Here is a 20,439-nt window from a genome sequence, read left to right as displayed (position 1 = left end):
AAATAAAACTATTTACAGTGATAATGTTTTCGACAAGAATTTAAACAATTTTGTTGCAATTGTATTCTATCGAAAGATGAAATTTCATGATAATTTTTCTTAAACGTATAAAATGGAAGAAACTATTCGAAAATCTTGACCGGAAAAATAGACTCCTGGCCCCACCCTAGTCCGAAATATGTTGTCGCCTACATAGTATATGTCAGTTGTTGTACTGTCGTCAAGTCAGTGGCTGGCTCTAAGCTAAAGTAGCGGCGATCGTTACGAACGAAGATGGATAGTTCTTCTGCTTCAAAGGATGGGACAGAAAATAAAAAATGCCAGTGCCTGAATAAAGTAAGCAATTTCATCACTGGCTCGATGGAAAAAGGGTTTTATAGGTGAGTAAAAATTTGATTACATGACAGGCAAATAAAAGTGAATGCATATTCGCAGTTGAAGAACACTGCAGATGGCAGCTGTCACGGAGATTGTTACGGAAGGGAAAATTTTTGTATGGCGAAGAAAGGAAGAAAAGAAAAAGGAAGCTATGGCCATTTTTTGGTGCATTTTGAAAAGCTCTTCACACCAACCTCACTTTTTAATTTGTATGATTTCCTTTCGTGTTAAATTTGGGACGCCATTACGTAACTATGCCGGCTGGAGAAAGAAACTGAAATGTGTTACCAACTGCACAACTCTAAACGCTATAACAAAATTAAAATTTATACGAGTGTTTTTTTACTTAATCTAACTTATAGCTAAGAATAGCCTACGAAAAACTGATCCGATTAACGATATCTTCCCAATAACGTCCAAACGACCAGCCAATATTTACCTGTATATTCTGCAGTTGTTTGTATTGTGAAGTGTGAGCGAAGTTTTGATAGATAGATCGACAGTGGTCGAGTTAATATTTAACCGACATAAAGTAATGACCGTCTTGATGCGTATATTTCATGTGCGAAATTCAAACGCTGGTCGATGGCTGGAGTTTCGTTTCGTTTCGAATTAGTCACTCATAAGCATGATGTAATAGTTGCTCAATCGTTGCCTTAACCTTGGCCGATTCAAACACATATTTACGAAAACAAGCGCTGTAGTACTCGTTTAACGCAAATATTTTGCCAGAGCCGTACGAGTTTACAGATTCTTCGGTTAATCTTATGTTCAATGTGGCTGCCGTCAAGAAAGAAAACAAGATCAGGCACAATGCCCGACTATTATGTTTTAATGTTTTCAAAAACCTAGTATTCGCTACGTGTTTCGGGGTAAGGCAAAACAAGCAAAGCTTATTCGTAAAAATTCAGTGAAATTCAGGCAAATCGGAAGTATTTATGATATTTTGGAAATGAGCATGTTTGGTCGGAAAATCTACGTATTGTTTTTTTTTTTCTCCGATGTTATCTTCATTTGGTTGCAGTGAATGAGCGTAATTAATGATAATCACAAAGGATTATTTCTTAAAAGGCAAGCTTGCAGTTTTGTTGATTATGGCATCGCCTAAGCATCGCGTAAGTAAGCTTAGTTATTTTACATAAATTTAAGCTTGAAGTTGATGTGAAATTTCGGAACAAGCATATTGCGCTTTAAAGTTAATACCTTATTTTGTATTTCAGCCTAACGTCCGTTTTCCCTGTATTAAGGCGTTATTAAATTCACACGTAATTACTCATAAAAGCAGCAATATTGGACTTTTGTCGATAATAACATTATGTTAACACCATACAGCAGTATTAGTTACACTGTAAAGTACAGAATTTATCGAGATGTTAGAGTATGATTTTGTTGATAAACAAACTTCTTGTCCTAAATTTGGATGCCCTGTGTTGTTTTCAATCTCATTGTTGTTTTCATTTCTCATTTTGGTTTATAACATATTTTCATTTATTTTACTAAGTATTACTTATGTGGCAAGTTTGCTGTTTTTGTTGATAATCACATCACTTTAAGCATTGCATGTACGACAGGAAAGATTTTTCATTTAAGCCATTGCATCATTAGACATACAGCTCTTTAAGGAAAGAAAGCAATGACAAAAACAGTGATGTACCTTTGGTATCTTTAAGGAAAGAAAGCAATGACAAAAACAGTGATGTACCTTTGGTATCAAGGCCTCTTTTTAGAATAGTGGAAGGAAATCTTGAAATATTACATTCAGTAAACTTGTTTGCTCTAAATGAATCATTTTTACAATCTTGATTAATAAATAACCTAGTTATGTATCTTTGTGAAGTGCATCATCGAAGGTTCAGACTTTATGTCTAGGTACACAAACTTTAAGATGGTTAACCCTTTAACTCCTAGAAGAGATTAACATCTGATTTCTCGTAATGTTGTCCACACTTAATCCAGCAAACAAGTTTTGAGAACACTTGCACTTATCAGGTAGAACTTGTTATCTTGATCTCATACCAAATTCTTGTAACTAATTTACAAGGAAATGTGTAGAAACTAGATAGGAGAATCAACAATCAGATCTTGGGAGTTACTGAGGATTAAGTATATTGATGGAGAAGATTAAAAAGGATTTTTCAACATTGTAGACTTATGTTAATTTTTCTCCAGGTTGGGAAAAGCAGTTGGTGGAAATCCCTGGATTTCTATCTTAATTTCACTCATTATTTGTGGAGGATGTGCTGCTGGACTGATCAACTTTACCCAGGAGGCTCGGGGGGACAAGTTATGGACTCCTGAAGATTCAACTACACAAAAACACAAGCTGTGGGTGGATGAAAATTTTCCTTTAGAAGTGCGCTTTTCCACAGCTCTACTTGTGGCGGGAGATGTTCTTACTCCTGCAGTTTTGAAAGAGGTAAAATACCATAATAATATTTTGACTGTACTATCCACTATGTTTTCTGTTATTCTTGTCACAGGTCAGGAAAAGGTTCAGAAAATATAAATTTCTTGAAGGTCATAGGGAAGGGTTAGGGAATTTCACTCCAAGCCAGGGAAATCTTACAGCTTTGAAAGATGGCGGGGAAAAATGATCTTTCAAATATATGTACATGTATGTAAAAGTGAAGTTTGTGGAGTTGTTAATTCAGTTTAAGTTTTTATAACTGTTAATTGAGTTGGTCAGGGAAATATGATGTTAGTTAGGGAACAGTCAGAAAAAAGTCAGTGAATTCCATCAGCCCATATATAAGTATTACTGTGGTAGCAAAAGGAAATCTTCAGATTTTAGATTTTGGATCTCCTCCCCTTCTATCACCTTTAAATTAACTTTTTAAGTGCTATTCTCACTTTTGATTGCTTAGGAATACTCACATCTGGAATATATCCTTGAGAATCCCTTGTTTTTATGTTGGTGTAAATTTTTTGATCTAGTTCAATTTTTGTTGAGATTTTACTATTTCATGTAATGAAAATGTATAAAGGACAACAAAAACTGAAAATCTAACAAGTTTGAACTTTTTTAAACTAAGAAAAAGTGATTGAATTGAACTAAAGTACATTTATTTACATGTATCACCTAACCATCAATTTTTTTCGAACTGATGCAAATTTCAGCTTCGGTAGTTGTTATCTAAAAAATGCACTTCACTGTTATCTTTTATGCATACCCTTAGGCACAAGGCTGTCTGAAATGCATTCAGGGCATGAAATTGCGCCTAATACAGGCGCCAGTGTGACTAAATTTTTCACTTCGGTGACCAAATCCTGAAAACTAGTCGCCAAATGGCAACCAGAATGCTTCATCATAACTTTACCCAGAGATATAGTAAATTAAAAAGGTTGTTTGCCCCGTTAAGTTTGTTTCCAAAACACAGCACATGCATCTCAATCGGTAACTAGATGCCATCTTGGGTTTATGTGAGCTTGAAGGTTGTATGTCATCCATCCTAGTGTCCACTTTGTAGCATGTTAAAGATCTTTTTCCTAACTTAATTTTGAAGGGTCTGTCTAGAACACTAACAATTTAAAAAAAGGTTTCATTTGTCTTTCAAAATGGTGACAAACTTTTTTTGAATTGGCTACTACTTTGAAAAATTTAGGAGCCAAGTGGCTATCAGAAAAAAAAAATAATTTCATAGAGAAACTACATTTTTGGTTGCTATGTGGTATATATTAAAACAATTATTCACCTCGGTGTTAAGTGAAAGTGGTGGATATTTACCTCGCCACTTCATGGCTTGGTGAATATCCACCCTGGCATTGGATGTCAATGTTGCGAATCAGTAACTTATCTAAACAACATTGTGTCTAATCTCTCCAAATATCATTTATTTGTGTTTGCAGTTCTAGGATTACCATATATTTCACTTAAACAGTTATAATTAGCTGAAAATAGTGAGAATAAAACCAGATATTTTGATTCAAAATTTTATGAAATGTAAAATTCTGTAGACTCGCTCTGTCACATCAGAAAAAAACTAATTATGGGAGTGCAACAGATATAAATAGTTCAAGTTAGATCCGCCAGGGACTTTGAAACTGTGAAGTTATTCAAAAATTATATATTTCTAACCTTTTTTGTTGTATTATCTTTTAGGCACTTATGATTCAAAACAAGGTCACCAAAATAGGCAATGGAACTGATATTTCTTGGGAAAAATTTTGTTTTAGGTTAGTATGTGATGTGTTAAAATCAATCTAGCAATATAATCAGCTATATATTAAGTACATGTTGTTTTTTGTGTTATTATAAAGTTTCATTTGCTAAGAAAGCAAGGATTTTTTTCTTTTTTCTTCAGTTGTTTACAGAACAACTCAGAAAATCTCTGGAATGTTGTTTTATCAGGAAAATGGCAATCAGGCATGAATAAAACCAAACTCCACCCATTAATGCTAATTATTTGATGTTTGGTTGTGTATTTGAATTGCCAACTTGATGTGATCTCCATGCAGTGTTCTTGTGAGGACCACAATAAAAAGCTAAGAATGTATTTCAAAAGATCATGGTTTTCTAAGTTCAATCCTCCAAGTTCATTATATGAATACACTGTACCTTAAACACGGATATTGTTGAGTAATGATAATTTAAAATAATGATAATGATGTTTGAGACTAACTATTTATAATAATAATTGTTATTATCTTAATGTTTTATTTACAGTATCTCCATTAACTAAAAAATTGTTCTTTTCCTGTAAATATTAACTACTGTTAGTAACTACTAACGAAACTAAAGATATCATAGATATACATGTAAATATAAAACAATGACTAGAGTTTTAAAAAGAAATTTTAAATGTTAAGATGTATAGTACACTGTAGATAATAACTGTGTCACTATTGTGTGACAGTGAGTAAGTCATTATAACTGATTACTTAAATAATGAAAAATGATTTTTTTGTAGGGTTGGTCCAGTTTGCTCTAACAATGGTCTACTGGAGCTTTGGTCGTTTAACGAGACTCTCATCAATTCTCTAACAAAGGAAGAGATCTTGAAGAAAATAAACCAACCAGTCATAATAAGGTACCAGTTATGGAATTTCTCCCAAAGTCAGTCATTTTGTTAGTCTGTTAGTTAGCCAGTCAGTCAGTCAGTTACTCAGAACGTCGGCCTTGAAACTCTCCACGGTGGCCAATTTACATTTATTTATCTGCTTAGTTAATAATACCAAATTACTTTGTCTGTATCTCTGTCTCAATTAGTTGATCAGCCAGTGGGCTAAATGTCTGTCCTTTTGTTGGTCTATTAGTCAGTCAGGCAATCAACCAATGGGTTTATGTTTCTGTATGTATGTCTGCCTGTCTCTCTTTCTGTTTTTTTTTTGGGGGGGGGGGGGTAGGGGTGTGCATTTTTTTTTTCATAAATTTGTATATGATTTTTAGATACTAAAAATTTTATTTATTAATTGATTTACAAATAATAACAGGATCATGGAAGGGGAGATTTGAGAATTCCCTTGCAAATTGTAAACTAGGCTAAACAGTTATTGTAGTACATGAACCAAGTAATGATATCCAAAGAGTTTATGAACTGAGCCAAATAGTTTGGGTAAGTAAGGCAGCTATATATCCAAGACCAATTAATCCATTCTTAATTTAATAGATTGCACTTGTACACTTGATCACAGGTTCTTTATATGTTGATTGATAGAAACATTGAAGGAATTTATGAGTAAAGATACTCACGTGTTTGTTTTATTTTTCAGTCCTGTGACAAAAAAAAGATTTGTGCTGTCCCAGTACTTGGGTGGAATCAAGAAGAATGAATCAGGTTACATTACAAAGGCTGAAGCAACATCAATGTCATATGGGATAAAATATACCCCTGAACTGAACAAAAACACAGGAGCTTTGGTATGTTATATAACTATATACTAGTGCACCTTTTGTCATATTTATACACAGACAGGAAGTGTTTTGCAGGGCTTTTGAATAAAAGCTGATCACTGGTGGATTACTACTACCTACATGCATAAGATCTCTTTTCGTCATCTGCTTAGCTTGTGAGCAGGCTGAGTTGTGTTTGGGTTTCACATCAAGGTCCCTTTCCAGGTACAGCTGCCTATCACACTATTGGCAGCTGCTGATTGAAGACGTTATTGAAACCCCAAGGGTTTTGGTTGACGAATGTTACACAATGTATAGATATTCAGTCTGAGATATTGGGATGGATGTGGAAAGATGCAGTGGAAGTGGAAAAGTACAATGTATCAGAATGTGTACTCTGCCATTACTGTTTTCTAGTTTTGAATAGTTATACTCATAATGTGGGGATTTTCCTCTAACAATCAGCTCTCTCTTCTGATAAAAATCCAGTAGGGTGTATTTCAGTTTCCATTTGAAAAACTTTTAATTTATGGGTTTAATAATCCTTGTATGAATCCAAGTTTATGAGTATGTACAAGATATTACATTGATATGTATCATGGATGAACATGATCACTGCCGTACGTCTTTATTTTTATTTCTGCTTCATCAATGTCACTACCTCATCTTCAACATAAGTGGCATACTAATTAATGTGATATCTGTATTCCTCTCAAATGGTTCCTTTGTGTGTGAACTCTACTTGAATCAGCTCTTTTCTGAGAGAAGTTGCCAGTCATAACTTCAGATGTAAGCTAGAGAATGGTTCAGTAACAGTTGTTCACAGCCAGCATCTCACTGTTCCATGTTTTAAAGGGACAAGCTTAAAGGGAGATTCTGCAAAGTTTTGATTGAATAAATTGCTGTGAAAGTATCTATAATTCAGCACAAATTACTATCTTTCTGTCATGAAGAAAACACTTGATTCTTTTATTAGGAGGATAAAAATACAAATGAATGGGAAGAAAAATTTGGAAAATTGATGGATGCTCAAGAACCATCATCTGCAGAGCTGTATTATTACACTCGTCTCCAGTAAGTTTTGCACAAAATAAATCACATTATACTTTGGTGTATTTTTTCCCTTTCTTTGGACAAAATAGGAGGATGCTGCGTAAATAAAACTACTACAGAAATAGATAGTTGTTTTCAGTGATATTTTAATGATAAAAATTGCTTGTTGAATTTATCATCAGAGACCAAACAGATTCAGGCGACAGCATTCAAGGTGATGTTCAACTCCTTTCCATTGGGTACATTCTCATCATTATCTATGTTGCGGTTATGCTTGGAAGATTAAGTCGTCTCAATATCAAGGTACTGTGATACAGTTATTGTTAGTTATTGTTGGTTTACAGTTGTTGCAGAGTAAATTGTTGTTTGGACTGCGCAGATAGTCAGGGCGTGTATTTTTTGGGATACGTGTGGAGGGATTTTTCAGTGACTGTTGGAGGAAGTTAAGTTTAGGTTAACCCTAAATACACTCTAACATCAGACTGAGTATGCAGACTGAGTATCCATACATTTCCTGAATCGCTCTCAAGGAGAATTTGTTTAAAAATCAAGAGCTTTATAAGTTGGTGATCATTTCCTTGATTCCCATGACCTTAATGTGTGATTCAGTGGTGATATTGTAAGGAGAAATTAGATGCTGGTCACTCTCAGGGGTTAAAGGGTTAAGTTATTGGATCTCCATTACTTGATAATTTGGTTTTATTAACTGAGTTGATAAATGTAAATTAGCCACTGTAAAGAGTTTCTCAAGCTGATGTTTCAAATGTAAGGAACACTTTGTCAAAATGAAGGAACATCAGCTTTTAATTAGTAACTCCTTACAGTAGCCAATTTGTGTTATCATCTCAGTTGATGAACCAAAATTGTCTTTTAATACCCACTACTGATGTAGTACCATGATTTCTTTAGAAACTTATCCCCTTTTACCAATACAAGATTTTACAATCAGCTTGAAAAACATTCACCACTTTCTGAACTAATCAGATGTAAAACAAAGCCATTCCTGACTTTATCTGTCAAGTTTTCCTCACTCTTCAAGCAGCTGGCTTGCCTTAACCCTTTAACTCCCAAGATCTGATCATTAATTCTCCCCTCTATCTGCTACACATTTACTTGTAAATTAGTTATGAGAATTTGGTGTTAGATCAAGTTAACAACTTCTACCTGATAAGTTCGAGTATTTTCATTACCTGTTTGCTGGATAATGTAAGGATATTGTAGGAGAAGTTTCATGTTGATCACTTCTGGAAGTGGAAGGGTTAATTTGCTTTATACTCCCATTGGCTCCTTTGAATTTGTTACACTCAACCATTGGTTTTTTAACTCTAATTAGTGTGATTTTGTTTTACAATACTGAAGTCAATTCTAGCCTATCCTAGGCAGCTTTTCCATGGCACTACATATCAATTTACTATTTATCTACTGATAGGCTTGGCTGGCTTTACTTGGTGTCATTTGCATTGGACTGGCCATTGGTGTGTCATTTGGGCTGGCCAGTGCTTTTGGAGTTTTTTATGGTCCTGTTCACTCAACACTGCCATTTCTTTTACTCGGTAAGATTGCTCTGAATTCTGAGACTTTATCCATAGTCATTTTGTAGCCAAAGTCATCCAGCAGTTGAACTGTTGTGTCACTATCTTCTGACAATCAAACTTACCAGTACATTGTTTCTACCACAGGTATTGGAGTAGATGACATGTTTGTTATTGTACAAGCATGGAACAACTTATCCCCTGACACTCATAAGAACCAAGAAATTGCAGAGCGCATTGGACTTGCTTTAAAACATGCTGTGAGTTCCATTTATTTATTAACTATAGATTTAGTAAGATGCTAATTTTAACAGTCAGTAAGCTTTATTGGAAAGGGAAGATAATTATGTTTTTTTATCTTGTAGCAAAGGTGGGACAAATGAAAAAAAAATATCAGTTACCTTTCTGTCCGACCACAGACCTCTCAATTTTACCTTAATGATGGTGTACCACTGAGTTACAGAAAAGATGATACCAGCAGGGGTTTCAAAGCTAGTTACCTGCAGTTGACTGCTGCCTTGAAGCCCTCTTACTGCCTTCTGTTTAGTCTGCAGGCAGATTTACATGTTTGGGTTTCGCTTTACAGCTCCTTTTTCTGGCACAGTGGCCAGCTACACCATTAAGAGCTACTTATGAAAAAAGTTACTGAAACCGCTATTGTTGGGTTATACCTTTACCAAACTTAAGTTTGCGTATGGTAAGGGTCCTCAGCATCCAGCTAAGATCAGTATGGAGAAAGAAGCATACTCAATAGACTAATGAAATACAAATCAAGACCTGCATTATTTTAAGAACCTGGGTTCTTTTTAAGTTAGCCTCCATAGGTTCTTATATAAATGGTGTTTATTGTGAAATTAGGCTACCTAGTTTCTTAATCACATTATTAATTGTTGTTTTACAAAAAAGGCATCTTGTGTCAGTGGGCATGGGTGTGATACTGCACTGTATGCCAACCTCATCACACCCTGCTTAACATGGTTAACTTGCAAAAACAGTCAGATATGTTGTGCAACTATGGATATATTGATAGTACAGTTTTGTGGTCTTATAACACTGCTTGTGTTCTGGCTAGTTTTTGTTACCTTTTTGTATCACATATATGATGTACTGTATCAAATTTGAGCGAACACTTCATTCTAAAAATAAGAACCTGTATTGAGATTTTAGCCTAGAATGGTTCTTTTTATCCCTTTACAGTACATATGATGTACTGTATCAAATTTGAGCAAATGCTGCATTCTTAAAATAAGAACCTGTATTGAGATTTTAGCCTAGAATGGTTCTTTTTATCCCTTTACAGTACATATGATGTACTGTATCAAATTTGAGCAAATGCTGCATTCTTAAAATAAGAACCTGTATTGAGATTTTAGCCTAGAATGGTTCTTTTTATCCCTTTAAACCCTAAGAGTGACCAGCATCTAATTTCTCCTAACAGTAATACAGCTGAACCATTCATTGAGATCATGAGTTAACAGAAATTATTGCCAACTAAAGAAGCTTTGATTGTTAAAAAAATTCTCCTTGTTAGTATTAAAAGAAATGTATAGAGAAGAGTATGGAGAATGTGGATACTGATGTCAGGGTGTAACTCCCAAGATCTCATTAGCAATTCTCCTTACTGTCTGCCATATAGTTCTTGTGATGTTAGTTGGGAGAATTTGGTATTGGATCAACTTATAATCCCCTAACTGATATTTCTCTTCACACTCATCACTTGTATGCTTGATATTGTATTGATGTTATAAGGAGAAATTCTGTCTTGGTCACTTATGGGAATTAAAGGGTTAACTAGGAAATTGAAGCCTAACAAGTTTTTAAATTTTAGGTTCCTATATGCAGGTTTTTACAGTATATAACATTTTTAGGGTGAACACAGAATAAGACAAAACAGTACTACTGGTATTTACACTCTGTGGATCTTGGCTAAGATTTTTTATTTATTTTATTCCAGGGCTGTTCAATAACAATTACATCTTTGACTGATTTCTTGGCTTTCATGATAGGAGCAACCACTGTGAGTTGTTTGTTTTCTATATTTTATGTAAATTGTATTATTTAAACATCACCATTCTCAAGAGTTAATGTCACGGAAAGGGGGTTTTTTAACCCATTCACTCCTAAGATCTCATTAGTAATTCTCCTTACTGTCTGCAATACAATTCTTCAAGAAATTAATGTAGGGAAGTCGGTATTGGATCAACTTATAATCCCATAATTGATATTCTTCTCTATTCTCATCACTTGTCTGCTTGATATTGTATTGATATTACAATGAGAAAATCTGTTTTGGTCTCTTATGAGAGCAAAAGAGCTTATGGTTTTGATGATCTTCCTTCCAGATTTTACCTGCCTTAAGATCTTTCTGTCTTTTTGCTGGAATTGGTACGTTGGATATTTTTGTTGTTGTTGTTTTGTGTTTCTGTGTCTTGTTTTTTGTTTTGTTTTGTTTTGTTTTTTGTTGATTTTTTCTTTGTTTTGTTTTTGTTGTTGTTTTCGTTTGTTTCTGTTTTTGTTTTTCATATGACCAATAAAATCAGATTATCCTCCATTGTAAATATTTTCCTATTACAGGTATTTTAGCAGACTTTGCACTTCAGGCCACTATGTTTACAGCCTTCTTAGCTCTGGATGCCAGAAGGTAAAATGCTCTTTAATGTTTACAGTAATGGAAACATGGTTTACGTTACTGGCAAGATTGTTTTGGTTGCAGTTTGCCTGGAGACTGGATCATAGTGGGAAATTCTGTGTTTTGTTAAATAACGTATATCCAAGTATTTGGCTTTTTTTATTTGTCGCTTAAATGTCAATGTATGAGCTTCAATTGCATTTTCTTTTCTAACAGTTTTCCTCAATTGTGTACAGGCAAAATAAGAATCGAGATGGCTGCTGCTGTTGTATCAAGCTGAGAGATGATTACACAGAAAGTGAGCGCGGCAAGAGAGATCTCTTGCAGGAATTTATGGACAAATATGTTGCACGAGCCTTACTTTCACTTCCAGGAAAGGTAAAACCTTAGTGCAATTACACAGTTAACCCTTTAACCCCTGAGAGTGACTAGCATCTAATTTCTCCTTAGAGTATGACCCCTGAATCAAACATTAAGGTCATGAGAATAATGGAAATGATCAACAAGTACAGGAGCTCTTTATTGTTAAGCGAAATCTCCTCGTCAGCACCTTAGGAAATGTTTAGAAAACAGTATGGAGAATATGCATACTGATGTTAGGGTGTAAAGGGTTAAAAGTTTTAGAAGATATGTCCAGGATTGAGCCTCTATGAAATTCGGTTTCTCTTCAAAAGACCTCAAAAGGTGTCCTTATTAATGAGATTCTATCAAAACACTCTTGATTGTTTTACAAATTATTGAGTATTCCGGATTCTGTCCGTGAAGAGTTTTTAGTTGTGGATCGCATTGCAATTCTTCAGTTGGCCTTCGTCAGTGTTTGGATCTTAAAAGAAATAAAGAGGATAAGTTTCTAATGAAACTGTGTTGCTACGTCGTTGGGGTTTTACAAAATAATTTGGTTTTATCGACTGAGTTTGTACTGTAAATCAGCCACCGTGAAAGCTTTAGAAACTCTCTAGGGGGGTCAGTTAACATCATGAACTCAGTTGATATAAAACTTAGTCGGATCTCACTCATGTGAACGTTTTTTGAAGTACGCAATTCTTTCGGTCAATCCTGAACATAATTAAATTTCGTAGTATTGATGTGCGCATTTTATTTTTGTAAAAATTTTTTGCATTGTATTTTTATTATCTTGCAGATCGTTGTGATAATTATAACAGGAACCCTTTTTGGTGTTAATTTGTACGGTACACTGATGCTGCGGCAGTACTTCGACCGTATCTGGTTTTTGCCAGTCGAGTCAATGAGTTACAAGTACAGCACAATGAATACCAAGGTAAAGTTAATGAGTCACTTTGTCAAAACTAGGAGACCCCCATTATTAGCGCGGCAAGACCCGCATTTCTCCGTCCCCGGGAAGATTTGAAACGAATAAAGGGGGTAATTTTCTAGAGAAACTGGTGCTGCGTCGGTGGGAGAGTATAACAGGTAATTAAGCGTTATCAACTGAGTTGAAAACATAAATTGGCCACCGTAAAGAGTTTAAAGGCCGACGTTTCGAACGTTAGCCCTTCATGAGAGCGATTGGTAGAGTCGAGATGAAGTTCGTGAGGGGTCTGGCACCAACAATTATTAGTTCCAGACCCCATGCTGATCTCTCGCCAGCTCGCGTTGTTACGCTCGTGCCGAAGCGTTATTAATGGGAGTTTTGGATCCACGTTTGAATTGTTCACCGCAAACGTCAAACTGTGGTCAGCAGTTTGTGGTTAGAGGTTAGAAGTTTCAAGAGTTTCAGCTTTTTAGATCGACGTCAGATTTCACCTGAAAAAATCAACAGGTGCGCCGCCATCTCGAAATACACAAAGGATGGAGGTCCTTTATTTGAAACGAAATGTGGCTGAAAGATCAGTTTCTAGCGTCCCAAACGGAATGGTTATGAAGAAAAGACTTCACTTCACAGATATTTATAGGACATACGCGAGAACTTTCGAACAAGAAGACAAAAAGCGTCGACGGAGTTTAATCACCTGAAACTGCCTTACTTGAAGTTCAAACGTGGACGGCAAACGTGACCGCTGGAGTCTGGTCCCGTGACTCCTAGACGTTTGCGGTTACACGTATTCAGAAACAAACGTGGATCTAAAACTCCCTAAAGAGGAGTGACGGCCCGCTCACGAGTCAGCCATTGCATTATGTAGGGTTGGATTAGGAAACAACAGAGGATGTGGGTGCTTTTTACCAAACCAAATTGTAGTATTGAGGCGTAGGAGAACTAGGTCAGTTGAACTAAACACAAGTTTACCAAAAGTTACACATAACTTTTATTGGCAATGGGGCCTTTAAAAACTTGCAAAATTTAAGTTGTTGTGGGTAGTTTAAGTTATGTGATACCTTGTTTACTCAAATAAGCGCCACCCCGAAGAAGAAGGGCTCAGTGAGATCGAAGTTGAGTGAAGAAAAAAATACAAATGCAAATGAAAGTGCCGGGAGAGAAAATCGGTAACATCAACAGACACCTCTGTTAGTTACTATAAAATTTTCGTACGAATTGAAAACATACCGTTAAATTGAAATAGAACATTTTTTCGTCGCATCCAGTTTTCAATGGGCGTCGCCCTTCAATAAGTGCCCCCTCGAACAAGCGCCTCACTTTAGATGCAAAAAATTAATTATTGTTCTGTTGAATGCGGTATATGCTCTAAAACTGTTATTTTATTGCAGTATTTCCCTGTGGATGGGAGACCGGCAAATATCTACACAGGTTCGTGAGCTGATAAAATGCATTTTCCAGTTCATTTTTTATTATACGCAGGTGCGTGTAGTGAACTGCAGTGTGCGTGTTCCGCGTGTGTTATGCGCGGGAATTACACGCGCGTCAAGCGTGTTTAATGCGGCAGTACACGAGAGTGGTACAGTCGTTTTCGAAGAAAAATTATCCACTGATTATCTGCGTCTTGTGTGGTCTTAGTTCAGACATAAAGATAGCTCTCACAATTATGGTAAAAGTGCTTTTTGTGCGAGCTTCTTGGCTAATTCAGAAGTAATTAGCAAAGTATTATTCACCTCCAAGTAGCCAAAGAGAAACAATCAGACTTCCAATAATCAAGGAGGAAACTAGTTAGATCGACAGGGTGGCTTTAACAAAAATAGTGCTCTGTCTTCCAGGGAAATGACGCGAATCGAATTTGCGAATCTCCGCGCGAACTTTCGCTTCAACTTTCGAGGAAATTTCACAAGGACAAACAAGGAAATTCGTACATTTCATTGGCATCACTTTTGCACAATACCGTATCAAGAATTTTAAAGAAGGAAACAGTTTAGTGTTCAACATGTTTCATCAAACAAAACTGTTTGTTGTCGTTCGTTTTTATCTGCAGGAAAGTTTGAATATTTTGAAAATCAAGGCAAACTACACGGCCTTTACGATCTGGCAGTCAGTGACGAGTATGTGGTGGCAAGCTCAGTGAACAGTTGGTATGAAGAATACATTGACTGGGCCAAGAAAGTGAAACCAGGACAAGTGTTTGATCAGAGCAGCTCTAAATGTGAGTTGTAGAGAAAACTGGAACATGCGCACCATAGTAGTCTTGATCGATATATCGGCCTACAGTCGACCGACACTCAACCCATAGTTCGCCCTTACTCGGCACACTGTCGGTCAAGTATCCGTCGACAATCGGCCGACTGTCGGTTGACTATCGGTCGATTCACCTCAGGTTGGTTGGTTCTCTGTAATTTTCCGTTCTTTCTGATTGGCCGTCGTCTTTGCTTTGGTTTTTCGACACTCAGGAGGAAATCGCTCAACTTGAAACTTTCCATTTTGAAAATTACTCTACTCACAATTCTAACTATTCAAAACACAATAAAACACACGTGCTTTATTAGAGCGCGCTTTTCGGTCGAGTGTCGTAAAATCACAACCAAAGTAATCACAATGGCCAATCAGAGAGAAGGAACATGCCTTGAAGAGCCAATGAGAAGGCAAAGTAAAACCGACCAAACTGCCTTAAGCGCGGGAAAACGCGCGTGATCAAGTCGTGATCGGCTTTAGCCTTGGAACTGATTAGTTGAGAAAGTTGCGCGGATTTTCTGGACTAATCAAAGGGTGAAGTAAAGCAAGATCAAAGAAATCCAAGATTACTCAGGACACTCAATTAAAAATTGCTCCAAATTGCCAAGCATTACTTGTACTGCTTGCACTATCGATAAAGTTCTCTTCTTTAGGAACAAAACTATCAGCAGCATTGAAATAATTTCTCCATTTCTCCATTATAGGGAAAATAAACAGCAAAACGGAATTCTACAAATGGCTGAACGAGTTTCTAAAGGGGCCTGGGATCAGCTATCGTAATGATGTGCGAATGAAGAATGGAACGGGGTCAACCTTTGAAATTACAGTAAGAAATGTTCCTCTTTTTTAAGCAACTGAATGAGACGAAGTCCACTTCACTCGTAAGCCTTTGGTCATCTCTTTCAAACATGAAGATAACGAGGATAAATTCAACAACAATTTAAGAAGCTCTCGATTGTCGAACGACTTTTCTCTGCCATACCATATGAAATGGAAAATATGCATGCTAATGTTAGGATGTAAAGGGTTAATGCAATTTTCTCCTTAACATCGTAAGGTAGCACTCTGTGGACAGCTATTGAGAACTCCCCCCCCCCTCCCTCTCTTGATGAGTATTGTGTTGTTTTAAATCCCGTTAAGATCAATCATTATTTATCCTTCTCCGACAGGCTACTCGAATGAGATTGACGCATAAAGACATGGACTCCACACAAACAGAAGTCAAAGCTATGGAGGACTTGCGTGAAAAAGTCGGAGAAGTGTTCCCCGATGAGCTTGCCTTTCCATACTCTTTCTTTTATCTGGGATGGGAGACAAACAAGGTAAGAGAATAGCCTCACTTTATTACGTTGTGGTTCATAGCTCGGAAACTGTCTTAAACCTCAGACTTAATTGTCGTCCGTAAGCTAATACTCCAAGCCAACACGCTCATTAAAATGCGAGAAAGAATAGTAACAGAAGATTTTCATAGAATATTTTGTACGTGCTACACTTAGGGGAGTTTTTGTACAACTCATATCGTAACGATATGCTCGTATATTCACTTAGCTTTTTTTCAATCTTCCCTTCCAGGTGATCTCCGAGGAACTGTTTCGTAATATGGGCCTGGCATTAATGACAGTGTTTCTGGTGACTCTGCTTGTCCTGGCAAACCTGTGGACCTGTCTTCTTGTTTTCACTTGTGTCGGCTTCACTTTGGTACGTGTCACCAGGAATTTTTTCGCGCACACGTGATTGTGAAAGGGAGAAATGGGCAGTGTTGTTCCCAAGCCTCTTTATTCTTCCTGTCCGAGAGAGAGATGGGGGATTCCTCTAGTACTGACTTAGGTAAAACCTCCCCCCCCCCCCACCCCGGCAGGGAATTCCCCTGGTCTTCAGTACTAGAATATCTCGCAAATCAGTTTTGGAGGCGCTACTAGCACTACCGTACTTCAGCCCCCCCCCCCCCCCCCCTTTTTGCTTCATTTTTCGAAGTATCCCATATTTAATCAATTATTGGCCACCAGGTCAACATCACAGGTACGATGCATTTTTGGGGCCTGACAATTGATACTGTGAGTACTATCTGTCTGGTGCTGGCGGTTGGGCTGTCTGTGGATTACGCTTCCCATGTTGGACACACTTTTATGATAATACCAGGCTCGCGAACCGGTGAGTGTTCGTGTTTGTCAGTTTCAATCTGAGTTTGTTTTTTTTTATTTAAAATCCGTGTCAACCTACTCCATCCTCAGCCATCTTGTTTCTTCTTGGTGTGTTATTGTCTCATTTGGTGTCTTACCAAACTATGCACCATTCACACCAGCAAAACGTGTGTTTAAACTGGGAATCAGAAACAGAGAACTGATAAACTGAATTTAACATAGGTTTCAAGTCGTCACTAACTTATATTTTCAATGTGCTGAATTTGAAGTCTACAAACATCGGTTTAAATAGCTTCTATGAAGGATACAATTTTAAACTACGCGGCACACACCTCAGAAACCCGACCAATTTTATCGTTTTCAGTCATTAGGGTTCAAAATACGAGTTAATACTAATTGTGAATCTTCTTCATTTTTGTTTGTTTGTTTTTTAAAGAACGTGCTCGCGCTACTTTGAGGGATATTGGGCCAGCAGTGTGGAATGGAGGGTTCAGTACATTTTTAGCTGTGTTTCTTTTGGCGTTTTCCAATTCGTATGTGTTTAAGACGTTCTTCAAGGTAAGTAATTAAAGTAAAGGTGTATCGTAACAAATTATGGAAATATAGAATCCACAGGAATTAATTTTAACCACTGAACTACACGCGAATCATTTTTTTTTTCGACAACTTGACGCAGCAGTTTGTTGTATTCCATGTGAGTGTATGAATGCGTGTCAAGACAAAATCGATCTTTGGACTCTGACACTCACAGGTCCTAATTATCAGCAAATGGTAGGTTTTGAGGAAAAAAATGCAACCCTCTCTCCCCCCCCCCCTAAAAAATCAAGAGATTCTTAACTCATTCGATGCGTTAAGTGTTCATATCGTGTGTAGAGCTATGTTCATTTGACTAGCAGAGTAATCCTCTGGTTTTGCTTTACTTACCTCTCTGATTGATGTGGAAATATCATGCCACCGCTTTTTGAACCCATCAGATGAAACGTTAAAAACCAATGAAGACTTATGCATTTACATGCATTTACCCACGCATCTGTTTGTTTGATTTTTCAGTGTGAGTTCTCCTTGGCTCCTGTGATATTTCCACTGTTCTGATTTGCTTTTCTGATTACCTTATATCTAAGACACTCATTTAAGAAATGCTCTACCTATGCTCCTTAGTAATTGTTTTCAATCCATACTTGTACACGATTCAATCTTCTTTTTTTCTTTTCTGGTTTCTTTCAGGTGTTTTTCTGTGTAGTCGTATATGGTTTGTTTCACGGCTTGTGCTACCTTCCCGTGCTGCTTAGCGCTATCGGACCAGCTCCGTACGAATCTGCGCAGTCGCATCATGATGGCAAGGGAACTAGGAGCCGGTCACCGGTCCACCCCACGGGGCTACCGGGGGATAACGTCAGTTATGAACTGGCTGTGGCTAATGGTAAGGGCACCCCACAGAAGAGTGCCCAAAATGGCGGGTATCCCATCCCACCTCCGGAATATCAAGGTGATGATCTTAACAGTTATCACAGCGAGTTTTGTTTCTTACACCATGTTTTCAACAGCAACGTTGTATAGAACTTAAATTTTCTTCTACTGTCTGATCTCATAAAAGTTTCCCTAGCGTGAATTGACTCAGAGTATTCTTAACTTCCCCGAACGGGATCTTGTTCCTTTGCGGGAAACCCCCCCCCCCCTTCTCCCCTTTCCCCTCCCCGTTACTTCCTCACCAGACTTGTCACCCTACCATGGCAGTCTGCTGTACTCATGTACGCTCCAGGGTTAAGAAACCCCTATTAACTTCCATGCGTGACTCGTTTAGAATTTCCCCTTACAGTGTTACCCCTGAATCCAATATCAAGGTCGTGACAGAAAAGGAAGATTGCCAACTTAAGAAGCTCTTGATTGTTAAACAAATTCTCCTTGTCAGTACCATAAGAAATGTACAGAGAACATTATGGAGAATATGTATACTGTTGTAACGGTATGAAAAGGTAGCCGTGGGTGGGGAGGGTGAAATGGGTTCGTTGTTGTCCTTACTGCCCCTCTCCTACTCCCCTAGGTCCGGTTTATTTCTATCTAACGTCGTTTTTCTTGTGTATGTTAGGTGTTGATACGTCAAACTTGGCCAATGGATCCAAAGATAATCAAGCGTTCAAATCCAGTGTTGCTACAGATCTGAACAAGGCCTAGCCGGAACACAAATTAAGTAGGGTGTTAAAATTGTATACTTCCACTCTTCTGTCTTTGTTTTCTACCCCTTTTCCAAAAAGCACCTATTTTAGATAATGATAGAGTATCTTGGAGAGACAAACACCTTCTTAATTGTCATTTTCCATCAGCATGTTCTGTTAAGGAGTGGGGGTGGGCCTGGGCCTGGTCGGCGGTGGCTAAGCGATAAGATAGCTAGGAAAGTTATCGAAATATTTTCGATCAATAAGTTTTGAGAATGTCACTTGTTTGCCTCTCCTTGTGGGAATTTGAAAGTGTGTTCCTTTATCTCTGAACTGATTTCTGTTGAAGGGTTTTTTCTAGAATTTATCCAATCACAATTGGTACTTGGAAATTGGTAGCTGTAGCCTTAAAACCTGAGAAAATTTAATTAGCGGGACTTGCGGTCGAAGTATAGTCCTGAGGGAAAAGGGATTTTTGTGAAAGATAACCCGCGGGCCTTGGGTTGTGGCTAGTAAACTAGTCAAAGAATTGCCGCTTATTTTGTACATAACTTGGTAACGTCTTGGTACCATATTTAAATGAATATTTACAAGTGAATAGACGTTTTTAAACATTTTATTTACAAAACTGTATCCACATTAAACTTTACGTATATTGTGTAGTTTTTTTTTTATATGCAAAACTTGTCAAACAAGTGAATTAGCTTCAACTAATAACGTAAGATGCATGTTAGTAATGTGAATCGCACCTCTGATCTAAGTTGGGAGCGATAGCAAAGGCGTTTTAGAGATGCATACGGTGACCACAAGTGCAGAGCTCTCTCTCTCTCTCTCGAACTTTCTGTTAAGATCTCGAGTCTGCAGTGTTTAGTCTTAGATAACAAAGCAACCCTAGTTCGTAAATTGCTTCATGTCAGAACGCGCCAAATGCACTTATATTCCACCTCTAGTTGCCTTACGCATCTCATAGTTGTCTTTGCCGAAGTTCCCCTTGTAGAATTGAGTTACTTTTAATATGACTGCATTATAGTAAGTAATACTTTCGCACTTTTAGACTTAGCGTTAACACTTAACATAGTTTAGGATCAGATCTTAAGAAAATACTTGGGCTTGCAGCTGGCAAATGAACCTTTCTCCAAACCGGCAGCCATAGCGAGGAAGCACACGATTAAAACATTACTGAAAATTAGAAGTCGATGCAACTCAAAC

At 37.2% G+C, this 20,439-nt stretch overlaps 1 protein-coding gene across 2 annotated transcripts; it reads left to right on the top strand.

The window, feature by feature from the left end:
* Positions 1–222: 222 nt before the first annotated feature.
* On the top strand, positions 223–19,845 carry LOC131783723 (patched domain-containing protein 3). Of its 2 annotated transcripts, XM_066159036.1 has the most exons (24): positions 934–1,250; positions 1,403–1,493; positions 2,548–2,794; positions 4,478–4,551; positions 5,286–5,405; positions 6,088–6,235; positions 7,185–7,282; positions 7,444–7,564; positions 8,691–8,814; positions 8,941–9,053; positions 10,748–10,810; positions 11,136–11,178; positions 11,368–11,434; positions 11,659–11,800; positions 12,564–12,701; positions 14,087–14,126; positions 14,743–14,910; positions 15,641–15,762; positions 16,106–16,258; positions 16,509–16,634; positions 16,943–17,087; positions 17,514–17,635; positions 18,302–18,563; positions 19,164–19,845. In XM_066159036.1, exons 4-24 carry the CDS (start codon positions 4,484–4,486, stop codon positions 19,247–19,249), a joined length of 2,469 nt encoding a protein of 822 aa, XP_066015133.1. In that variant the 5' UTR covers positions 934–1,250; positions 1,403–1,493; positions 2,548–2,794; positions 4,478–4,483; the 3' UTR covers positions 19,250–19,845. The 2 variants fall into 2 exon arrangements, with proteins under 2 accessions (XP_058956472.2, XP_066015133.1); XM_059100489.2 differs by lacking the exons at positions 934–1,250; positions 1,403–1,493 and adding an exon at positions 223–380.
* The last annotated feature ends 594 nt before the right edge of the window (positions 19,846–20,439 follow it).

The sequence above is a fragment of the Pocillopora verrucosa genome, chromosome 12, assembly GCF_036669915.1.
Source record: "Pocillopora verrucosa isolate sample1 chromosome 12, ASM3666991v2, whole genome shotgun sequence".
Taxonomy (NCBI): domain Eukaryota; kingdom Metazoa; phylum Cnidaria; class Anthozoa; order Scleractinia; family Pocilloporidae; genus Pocillopora; species Pocillopora verrucosa.
Note: the sequence above shows the minus strand (reverse complement) of the source record. Positions and strands in the feature narration are given on the sequence as shown.

Coding starts and splice junctions, on each gene's coding strand:
- LOC131783723 (XM_059100489.2), top strand. CDS start 274: ATGGATAGTTCTTCTGCTTCAAAGGATGGGACAGAAAATAAAAAATGC. Junction 4,552..5,285: donor TGGGAAAAATTTTGTTTTAG/GTTAGTATGTGA, acceptor ATTTTTTTGTAG/GGTTGGTCCAGTTTGCTCTA. Junction 16,259..16,508: donor TGGGATGGGAGACAAACAAG/GTAAGAGAATAG, acceptor CTTCCCTTCCAG/GTGATCTCCGAGGAACTGTT.